We start from the raw sequence: 12,103 nt of genomic DNA, 5'->3' as shown, positions 1-12,103 counted from the left end.
GGAAATTTTCCCAGGTCTAATTATTTTTCCTAAGCTCTTGTTCCATAAGTAGTCTAATAAGCCTGTGATGAAAATGTCTTGATTCTTCATTTCCTATATGAGCTTGTACATGAGTGGCCATTTTTATCAAACTTTTCAAAAGGAAGAATGGAAAATTGATTTTGTTACCTCCAACGAAGTGCATAAGGAGTTTTATATGAGACTAGAAGGTCACAACATATCTCCCATCACAAGTAATATAATTTTTCACCACAAAGAGTAGATCCCTCCATTTCATCCTGGCCCATTCTATTGGTATTCCTTTGCTCCAATTCGGGTCCCGATGATTAGACTCCAAAAACTAATTCACAATAAATTATTTTAGATATCATTTAGGGATTCAACTGCGTTAAGTAAGTCATTCACGTATGACCATTTCCATGAGAGGTAGTCGTAACTGACTAACTCTCTCCCTCTCTCAGGAGTCTTGTGCATCTGATGATGGACTACTCTACGATGGTTAGATACAAAGGCCCTACTTGTGCTACCTATTTATTTATATACTTGGAAAATTCTCTAGTGACATTAACATTGTGCCCATGTAACTTCTCACACATTGGAAGACATCTCTCTTTCTCAAAATATTTCCTACACTTGAGGTAGCTATCCAAAAACTTCATTCCTATGGATTCATACCTAGGCACTAAAGGTTTTCTATCCTCCTTGTTGACTTCAATCCCCATTACTTGCATGCACAGTTGATAACTTTACTCAAGTTTTGTTACTTCCGCATAATTATATGGTTATAGAAAAGTATGGCCTTAGGTATTATGATAACATTTAGTAATGATTATGTGTTTTCAAATCTTTAACGATCTCGATATGGAACATGTATTGTGGGACTATAGTCAATCCTAATCGGATAGGTATATTATTATGACAGTGTAAGATTATAATGAAGTTGTGTGACAATACTAGTATAATGGGATTGTGTGACAATAATGATATAATGGTATAATGGGATCAAATCTGATAGTGTTATAAGGTAAAACATCTCAATTAGACACAAAATTTCTATGTTAACAATACATTCAAAAATGAAAATTGATTTGGATGACATTACCTTTGCTTCATGCAATACACCTATAAACATTAGCTAACTAGATGTGGTGTGATATGTTGTTGTCGATGATCTACTTGGAATGGAATATGTTAATAACTATACCCATGGTCTACCAATTTCACTTGTTTCTTTTCTTAATTTCTCTTATGTGGAGGCTATGACCATGATTATTTTGACAAATTACATGCAAAGGGAACTTGATAGTTGTAGGGATTTAACAGAATGGTTGCACGAAATATAAAGTCTAGTAATTCTGATATGTTGTTCAATACTTGACCAATTACTAGAATTTGAAGTTCAAATAGCTAATGATATCTATATTTTATATGACAGGTGCAACTACTAATAAATTTGATAATGAAACTAGGGATTCTGGTAGTAGAAAAATTTGCACCAGTACCAATACTTAAAGTGGAAAGGACACTTATAGAATCTTGACAGTGCTGGTGATTTAAAAAGGTTACAATTGAAAAGGAGAACAAGGGGACTAAGGTCTAATAACTGAGCTTTGAATCCCTATAATTAGATTGTTAGGGACAAAATCCTCCTCTACCCTGTTTACTATTCCTTTTCTAACACTATCATGTGGATTTTTGTTAAGCCTAGGATAATTAGTGCTTATTAATGTTTTCAATTTGATGATTCTGAAAAACTTAAAGAAGACTCAAACACTTTCCTTTGGATATTTCTCAAGCCCAGGACAGTCGATGCTCACTGGTGTTTTCAACTGTACAAAGTCTAAGGAAATCAAAGAAAACTCTAAGTGGGTTCCTTTTATGTAAATAATCAATACTTGGCAGATGTCATCCTCATAAAGAGATAAAGTCCTTATCATAGTTTATTGAGCATAAGAAGGAACATACTAAGCTCAACAAATTTTTATTTTTATTTATTTATTTTCAAACTAAAATAAAAAGAAAAGGGTCAAAGATAGGAAGATTACCTTCCCTTCTTACCATCTCCATGTCATTCTGTTGAAGCATATCCCTACTTTTTGAAATAATGTAGAGGCTTCTTGAAAAGGGTCTAATTCTACTAACAATATATTGATGATCTCTAGAGGTTGTCCCTTCTTATTAATAAACTAGGCTACTAGACTATACATCAATTATTTAAATTTATTCATTATCCTACCCTACTTGAGAAACGTAAAAATATCTCCTCAAGTGTAGGATTATTTCCAATGTAATGATGTGCGTAACATGTATAAAAATAAATTCATGCTTAGGTTTAGAATATAATATTTGATGCATACATGATTTCAAAAAATCAGGTACTTTTCTAATGATGTCAAGTAGCAATGAAGCATGAAGTAGTGATATAGCCTTATAGTTTCCTAAAACCATCGTTCAATAAAATCAAAATGTTCTTGGTTTAATTCTTCATTTTGTTTGCTTGGAATATATTCCTTTATTGTGCCATGTAGATCTTCTATTATTAAATTATTATCCTCTTGTGTTCTTATAGGATCTATAGATAAGCGTGTAAAAAATTATTCAATTTCAGGTTCTAATAGTTGCTCTCATAGTTTCTCTCACTCAAATGTAGTCCATGATTCTTATACCGCCTTAGTAGTTTGGTAGGGAGGATAAAATGAGGCTTCTAATCATTATTGTGTATGTAGAGAGGTATATATATTCTTGATTGTTGCCAAGATTTGTTCTTCCCAAGAAGCAAATATCCCAGCTTCTGTTAGGATTTGACAAAGTTATTTAAAACTCTTGATCATCCTTGAATATTTCTTTTATGGTTATTAATCCCTCTCCTACACATGTATTAGTATATGGAGTTATTATGACATCAAAAACTTATACTAAGGAAATGAAAAAGAAACACACTTAAAGTTGATACAAGAAAACATATCATGTACTTGGAGCACCACCATGCTACTACGACCCTGTTATCACCAAGTTATCTGTTGGAAAAAGTTAGGATTATCTTCTTTTAATGAGTCAAATTAAAAGAAAACACAAAAGAATACTTGAGTTGATGATGAGGCATTGGAGAAACCCACTAAAGTGGATGCCATAGGCTAGGACCCTTTTCAAATATTTTGAAATAAGGTGTCTTTGTGTCTTATTTCTCCTCCCCCAATGATAACAACTAATGTTGGGAAATAAATAAATAAATCGAATGGAATATCACCACAAGCCCTATCACTAGGAGATGAAATAACTTAGTGAAAAGTATAAGGGTTCTAGATCATGGTCTTCCATACATGGATGTTTGTGTGATATATAAAAATATAAGGGTTCTGGATCATAGTCCTTCATACTTAGATGTTTGTGTGATCTAAGGTTTCACTTTCCTTTAATGAATTCTTGTAGTGAATGGAAAAGTTGTAAGGAATAAAATCAAACAATTGCAAGAAACTTATTATTTGGATAGAAAAACAACATATACCCTATTGGCCGAAGCTACAATGTTTCATTCAAGGGATTCCTAAGTGTTCATGTAAGAGATTCTAAGAATAATCCTATTCCTTTCTTCAAGATACATTGTTCTTGAAATGCGAGTGATGAGCCTCAGTATTGCAACAAGAATGTTGCAACTCCCAAGGCTACCAACTTAAATTATCAACCCGAGGTTCCTACAAACTTAAGAGGTGCCGACACTATATGTGCAGCATAAAATGTGTCCTTATTTCATTGATATGATGTAATGGTGTGAATATCATTAAATATAACCAAAAATAATTGTAGAAATGAAAATTCTGCTTCCTCAAATGTAAACATTAATCCTAATTGCAGAAATGGAAATCAAACACTAGCCTAATTGCAGGATGTGATAGTTGCATTCAAAAAGGAAATAAATAAAGTAAACTAATATAACATGCATGAAGGAAATAGAATGTAATCAAGAACTAGATTTTAAAGAGGCTAGATCCATTCATAGAGTTCATTATATACTTCGTGTGGCAATCAAGGAAATAATTATTGTGTTATTAAATTCATAAATCTGTCGATTAACCCAAATTGTTGAGATGTGTTGCAGGGGTAAAAAGGAAAATCCTAAGTGGTCTTTGGTCTTCCCCAATCATGGATTTAGATCCTAGAGGTCATTATTCATCTAGACTAATTCAAAGTTGCAGTGGGGATCAAAACTGGTGAAGGAAAGTAATGCTACAGGTTTGCTACAAGTGATTTCTACAAGAGGCCTGTAATGCTACAGGAGCGAGAATATCGCTAAATACCCAAGTAAACAAAATTAAAATGGGATGGGAATTTTTTATTTATTTATTAGAATGTCTTAGGTCTCCATTCCAAGTGGAACCACTCCAAAATACCCCTGTTAACACAGTCTAAAAAATAGAAGAACACTATTACTCTAAAAACTAGAAATTCAAGAACTAGTGAGCTAGTTAATCTATCAAATGCATAACATAATAAGTGAAAATGAAATGGGGTAAATTTTGTTATTAACTTGAATGTTTTTATGATCTAATACAAATGGAATAAACTCAAATGAATCTCATTAACACATTTCTAAAAAATAGCAGAAATTCACTACTATTTTTCTACAAGGGGCTTCCAGAAATTCTAGATTTCAGATTGGATGCTTTTGTGATTCATGATTTAAGCCAAAATCTTCGAGAGAAATCACATAGAAAACATATTTTTTCTATGTGATTTGTCAAGAAGATCTTGGCTTAAATTCTAGATTTGTGAACTAGCAAACCAATCCAAGTAGCTCAATGATGAATATGACTTTTAAAAGTTGTTCTAAGGATGCATCATGCTTATGAATCCATAAATAGCCTGTAAAATAACTTAGTTCAATCATTTAACCCAATCCTATAGAAAAAGAAGAATCAAATAAATGTATAATTAGGAAAAACAAGAATAAGAGATGCATGTGTATAAGAAGTGAAAAAAAGAAGAGAAACTTATAAAAAAAGGCTTTGAGGCTCCTAGGATGACCAAGTCTAAGGAGAATCAGATTGCTATGAAGCAGACCAATCTTTAGATGCTAAAAATGGCACCAAACTTCATTATTTGAATCAATCAAATTACATGCCTTCTAGAAATGAAAGTCGAGTTGCAAAAATACAAGTTTTCTCCACAAGGAGACTAAGAATACATGCCTCTAAAGGAAAATTCGAATTGGTACTTATACAAAATGTTGAGGAAGCATTCTCCTTGAAAGGAGGAATATTTCCCCTCCAAAATCCCTCAAATAGTGGATCTGATTCCCAACACTAGGAATCTGCATTAAATGACAGGGAACGCATTCCTAGATTTTCTCAATCACTCAAGCTCCAAAATTTGTGCAATAATTTCATAATATATTGTTGATTTATTATCCAATCTTGATCCTCCTATAGCAGGGAGCAAGGCCCTAGATTATCTCTTCCTCCAAATATTCATAATCTGCCCAATATTCTCACAATATTATACAAAAATAAATAATATTAGGCATAAATATACAATTATCTCTAAACCTTCCTAATGAACATATTAAAGCTAAAAATATCGCATCTAATGAAAAAGATAGAGGTTTAATGTGGTGAAGGATGGTCATATGGGCCTTAATTTATGTCTAATTTGGAGGCCCATCATACCCCCCTACTGAAAGTATTGCTCATCCTCTGAGCAACTTAGTGACCTAATTGTGCCTCATTCATGGACCTAGTGGCCTCCTTAACATCCCAAGCTACCTCAAAAGGAATTTTGGCACATCTTCTCTTGCTCTATCCTCTTCCTCTTCTTCTCCAACTCCTTTTGTAGATCCATCTTTTTCTCCAAGTTCTAATTAGGCTTGTGCTTGTGTATTAAGAAAAGTATCTTTGTTAATGTCCACAATGTTTGTCCATGATATAATTTTTCAAACATTATCCACATCATATGTGATAAATAGCATTGTTGATGATTCTGTGGACTCTCTTCTACTGAAACTACTCTCCCCGTGATTTTTCACTGTGATTTTCCAAGGTTTGGAAAGCCAATACTCCCAATCTGCTACAGGGGTAAGAGATTAGTTTTATCCATGCTGGTTACAGGAACAAAAACTTTAGAATCAACTCAAAAAAAATTCCATTTCCTTTCTTATCTTTCTTAACTGAAAATAAACATTCTCATTCAATTTTTTTATTCTCAAATTGTTATCAACATTTTGGTTGAAGGAATGAAAGTTTTTGTAGGTTTCTTGTCCACAGATGGTAGAGAAAAATGTGTAATTACCCTTCTCTTAGATGTACCCCTTCAAATATAGCGTAAAGTTGGTCAAAATCAGAATTTTGCAACTCTATGGACTTTCATGTAGCACACTGTCTTCCCCTGTAGCAATTTTTTCCTCCTATAGCATAGAATCTATCTCTCCTATAGGAGCCTTGTTTCTCATGTAGCAACTATGCCCGATCTTTTTTTTTTCTTAATTGGTCTACTTCTATATTAATACAAAAGGATAATACAACGAGGCAAATGCCTCGAGAGTTCTAGCCATGGAGTTGGCATTCTTGCAAAAACACTCTTGACGAACTGACTAGAGAACCTGCTTGTTGACTTACATCAGACTTTTTAATATCTGAAAACATTGGATTCCATGTCTGGATAGTTACCAAACCAAAAACTGACCCATACAGTAACTGAAAACTGACCCATACAGAATTACAGGACTGACTTGTGTATTGCAATCTTTGGACATATTTTGACAGAAACATAAACATGAACAGACACTAACATATGGGAGAAGGCCGTCCTCAAGGTGGAGACCGACCTGTAGAAATGACAAAGACCAAAATCAACAAGCTTACAAGCCGGAAAACTATGAATCCATAGGGAATTGAGCTTTTTCTTCAGTAGTTGACGAAAGGAACCGGAAGCGCCAACATGATTAGTGTTCATTCAATGTCGATGGTTGTTCTTCTATGATTCGGCACCCAAATTGATCTGAGTCTTTGGAATCAGAGGGATGGGCCGCTGAGGTTGAAGGATCACCTCCCGCAGGCTCGCTTGGGCCAGCATTGACTTCTGTGTTCATTGTTGGTAGTCCTCCTGTGTTCATTGACTGGATGATGTTTTGGTTTTCCCTCCTTTGTTCCAGAGGTGCTCCCTGATGAGCCTCCCCCGAACCCACCACGTTCTCACTCAATTCAATTATCACAGAAACTATGAAGGAAGAGTTTCCCAGAGAACAAGGAATCCGGAAACGGGCGGTGTGCGAGTGAGAATGATGCGCGCAGACATCGGCTCTGTCATGCCCCCTTCCCCTGCCCCTGCCACTACGAGTAGCAGGATAGCTGAAGCCGCCAAACTCCGATGCATCCGACGAGGGGTCCAACATAGTTGCGGAAGGCTGGCGGGAGGCTCGACCATGAGAGATGCCCCGTCTGCACCCCATTCTTGGTCTTTCTCTTGGAATATTGTGAAGAGAAGGACTAACCGACGGAGAAGGAATGGCTGGGAGGCGACCGAGGAATAAACACACTGAGAGAAAAGACAATTGAGCACGCTTATAGCTGTATGCACCAAGAACCAGAGCTAGAGGGAAGCAGGGGATGGTATTAGCGATTGAAGAACAACAAAGACTGACAACCGAAGAGGGAAAGGCTACCAGGCGACTGAGGAGATAACACGCTGAGTGAGATGAGGACTGAACATACTTATGGCTATTAACCAGAGCCGAAGGGAGGCAGGGGATGGAGATGGCTTTCGAGGAACCGCCAGCATCTGCCGCCGTAATGGGTCTGAAAGCGCGCGGAGAAGCAGCAGGAATAAGGATGAAGCCTGGAGCCATTGTGCATAAAATGATTTCCCGGGAAGACAGAGTTAAGGCTACCATTAATAAGTTTGTGCGAAGCCAGTATGCCGTCCTGCTGCATTTACAGTTGGCGCCTGTGGGCTGCCACTTGCCCACCTTCCGCACCTCCTTCGTACCTATGCTCTGATCATTCACCCGCATCCGGGAGAGAGTAATCCTATTGCCCTAGAGAAGTGCATTCATTTTTGAGTTGTACATCATCTGAGTCACAAAGAGGGCCTGAGAAGTAAGGGAGCTGCTGGTTGACCCCCTGATTGGCCAATCTGTCTGCTACTTTGTTGGCAGTGCGTCTTATATGCTTGAAGGTGATGCTCCAGGGGGTCCGTAGTCGTTCCTCCATTTGTTCCATTCTACTGAGTAACCTCCAACTTGAAGCTATCTTAGCTGCCGAGGTGCCTGCTTGAATCCTGATGGCCACTGTTATTAGGATAAGAGAGTCCCCTTCTACCTCAAGAGGGTAAAAGTTTTTTTGTTCTGCTATACAAATCCCTTTCCATAATCCTTCCAATTCAGCGGCATTGTTGGTGTCTTTACCAATTGTTCCATGATAGATGTGCATAATTTTGCCCATTTCGTTCCTGAAAACACCTCCATAGCCAGCCGGCCCAGGATTGCCCTTGGCTGCCCCATCAAAATTCAATTTGAATGAGTTGGAGGCAGGGGGGACCAATTGAGGGGAGAGGCGGAGCTAGATGGGGATCTGGAGTTGACTTGAGCCAGAAAGGTGAGGTCCAGGTTCCAAGCTTTTATGATGAGTCGTTCCTGAGGAGATTCTGGCAGGTCCAAATCATGCCAGTGTCTGATAGCCAGAGTTTCTTGGAGATTTTGCTTAAGAAGAAGCCACAGAGAGTCAATTGGCCTGCTGATATTGTGGAAGACTCTGTTGTTTCTCTCCTTCCATAATATCCAGTAGAAAAAGCCTGGGATGAGGTTCCACAGCGAGTTTAGAAGAAGGCTTTGGAAAGGTTGCTTTGGCCATTTTCTGATGTTTTCTGCAATATCTCCCCGTCGTTTTCCGGATCTTCTGTTGCATTGTTCAATTTTCTCCCATAATTGAGTAGCTAGAGGACAAGTATCCATGAGATGCAAGATGGATTCAGCGTTGAGATTACAGTTGGGGCATCTGGAAGGTCCTATGAATCCTCTTTTTTGCAAATTGTTCCAGGTTAGGATTCACCGTTTGCTTCAGAGCCATAGGAATGTGGAAACCTTAGGCCAAATTCCTGGTTGCCAAACCTGGTCCCAGAGCTGATCCTTGTCTGCCTGCGTGGTTGAATAGCGAAGTTGGTGTGCTTCCTTGGTAGTAAACATTCCTTTGGGCGTATGTCCCCATCGCAGCTTGTCCTGTTGATCCGAGTATTTGATTCTTCTTTGATTTAACTCCTGATCGATCTCTATGTAGGTTTCCCCTTGCCAGTTAGCCTGCCAGGTGCTTGCTAATTTCCAGCGTTGAAAGTCGTGGGGCATTTGCTGTTGCCAGAACTGATGAACATGGATAAGATCAGCTTGTTGCATATAAGCTTGCCAAATTGGCTTGTGAAAGAGTGAGGCTAGTTTTGGGAGTTGTTGCCATGAGTCCTCCCAGAATCTGGCTGTGGTGCCCGAATGAATTTCCCAGAAACTATGCTCTTGTATGAAGGCGCTGTGAATCTTGGCCGCATTCCAAATCAAAGAGCCTGGAGTTGTGGTGCTGATTCTGATAAGGTCGTCCCATTGACTGCCTGGCGCATATTTTGCTTGCCAAAGCCGTGCCCAAGGTGTATGTGGTTTGGAAATCCAATTCCACCATATACGGGCTCCCATTGTGTTGTTGCTTTGGAGGGGATCCCTTAGTCCTAACCCACCGACTGATTTTGGCTGGCATACCTCATTACAATTGACAAGATCCCATTTCCTATTGAGACCAAGGGAATCCCACAGAAAGTTTCTCTGTAGATTGCGGATGCTCTTGAGAACCCATTTGGGCGCTGCTAGAATAGAAAAGAGATAAAGAGGCATGGCCTGGAGAACGGATTTGATTAGGATGAGTTTGCCAACCATATTGAGCGAGCAGAATGTCCAGGAAGAGAGTCTGGATTCCAACTTATCTAGGAGGGTTCTCCATGAGGCGTGTTTTATGGCTGAGTCCAATGGAGGAGCTCCCAAGTATTTCGAATGAAGCACTACTATAGAGAATCCCAGAATCCTAGCGATGTTCCTTTGAGTTGTGGCAGGGGTATGAAAAAATAAAGGCTGGGATTTGGAGGCATTGATGGAGGTTCCAGAGGCTTTAGAGAAGAGAGGGAGCAGGTCTTTGAAGGAGGTGGCCTCTTGAGAAGATGGGTGGTCGAAGAGTATGGTATCATCTACAAACTGTTGGTGGGATAATGGATGAAGACCATGAAGAGAAATGCCCTTTAGGGTGTGAGAGGAGATAGCATAGTGAAGCAAACGACTGAGGCCTTCTGCCATTAGAACAAAAAGGAAAGGGGAAAGGGGATCCCCTTGACGGATACCATGGGAGGGACGGAAGGGCACAGAGGGTGAAAAATTGAGTAGGATCGAGAAACTGGGAGAAGAGATGAGATTCATGATCCACCTTGTCCAAGTAGCATTGAAGCCAAAATCCAATAACATCTGATGTATATAGTTCCAGCTAAGTTTATCAAAAGCTTTTGAGATATCAAGCTTAAGAATCATACCTGGATTTTTTAGAATCTTCAGAGAGTGGATCACTTCATTTGAAAGAATAATGTTGTCCATTATCTGTCGCCCTTCTACGTATCCAGTCTGCTTTCGCGAGATGAGAAGAGGGAGGAGAGGTTTGAGCCTGTTCGCCAGTACTTTGGATATGAGTTTGTAGATGACGTTACATAATGCTATTGGCATGTATTTGTCGGGCGTATTTGGTTCATCCCCTTTAGGAATTAGCGCTAAAAATGTAGAGTTTAGAGAGGGGAGAATTCAGTGCATTGATCTTGATTCCTCCACTAATTCTCAAACTTCTGTGCTGACTAGCTCCCAAAACTCGTGAAAGAAGTTGACGGTGAAACCGTCAGGACCAGGTGCTTTGCCATCCTTGAGTTGGGCCATGGAATCTTCCACTTCCTTCACTGAGATGGATTGAAGCAGCTTATTGTTGTGGTCCTCCGTTATAATTTTAGGGATGTGCTGCGTGATTTTTCGAATGGCTTGTTCTCTACTTCGTGGTTGTTCCCTAAGCGTTTCCTGAAAGTACTCTTTGAATTCCTTTTCCATTTCTTCATGCTCTTCTAGTCTCTCCCCTTGACGATTGTTGATGAAGGCGATATTATTGTGCATTCTTCTTTGGATGGTAGATCTATGGAAAAATTTTGTATTTTTCTCCCCTTCCTTAAGCCACCGGATTCTGGACTTCTGCCGCCACAAGATTTCTTCTTGCTGTCTATGTGCTTCAATTTCGGTCCAGAGGGTCTGCTCCTGTTGCGCATGCTCTTCTGTTCTCCCTTCTAGGATGATGTTCTATTAGAGAGAGCACATTTGCTGCTCCAGCCTTTTTCGATGCTCAAAGATATTGCCAAACTGAGTTCGATTCCAGATTTTGAGAACTTGTTTGAGGTTTTTTAATTTTTGTTGGAACTGGAACATCTTGGCTCCTTCAGGGAGGATGAAGGTTTTCCAAGCCTCATTAACCATTGTTTTAAAGTTTGGATTTGAGAACCAAAAGGCTTCAAATCGAAAAGGTCTGTTGCATTTTATGCCTGGGCGTGTCCATTGAAGCATAATGGGCCAGTGATCTGATCCCCCTTGAGGCATGATGGAGGCATGAAAGTCCCCACCTAGGTGTATGGCATTGTCCGAGATGAGGAAACGATCCAGCCTTGAAGCAATATGCTGAGGTCCTCTTCGTTTGTTGGTCCAGGTGTATATACCATTTGAAGTCTGAATGTCCATTAATTGGTTGTTTTCAATGTAATCTCTGAAACCAATACTATCCCCTTCTAACTTCGATCTGCCACCGCTTTTCTCCTCCAAAGCCTTTATGATATTGAAATCACCGCCACTAATCCATAGGGGAAACTGCCTATTGGAATTGAGAGCTGTTAGTGTATCTAATAGATCCAGTTTTTGTTGTAAATTTTGCGGAAAGTAAACGTTGGAGAGATGATCGTGAATGTTTGTTCCAATGAGATGGAAGGTGGCTTGGATGAGGAAATGAGATGCATGGAAGTCTTGGAGTGTGAGTACCTACGGGTTCCACATGATAGCCAGTCCTCCGGAAGC

At 39.0% G+C, this 12,103-nt stretch overlaps 1 protein-coding gene across 1 annotated transcript; it reads right to left on the bottom strand.

The window, feature by feature from the left end:
* Positions 1 to 8,018: 8,018 nt before the first annotated feature.
* On the bottom strand, positions 8,019 to 8,432 carry LOC149249765 (uncharacterized). Its single transcript, XM_089453467.1, has one exon. The coding sequence runs from the start codon at positions 8,430 to 8,432 to the stop codon at positions 8,019 to 8,021; it is 414 nt and encodes a 137-aa protein (XP_089309593.1).
* Positions 8,433 to 12,103: the final 3,671 nt, after the last annotated feature.

Source organism: Pinus tabuliformis, chromosome 7 (assembly GCF_031772625.1).
Source record: "Pinus tabuliformis cultivar Carrire ecotype Pingquan chromosome 7, CPIR1, whole genome shotgun sequence".
In the NCBI taxonomy this organism is placed as follows: Eukaryota; Viridiplantae; Streptophyta; class Pinopsida; order Pinales; family Pinaceae; genus Pinus; species Pinus tabuliformis.
This window is presented reverse-complemented; position numbering and strand designations above follow the sequence as displayed.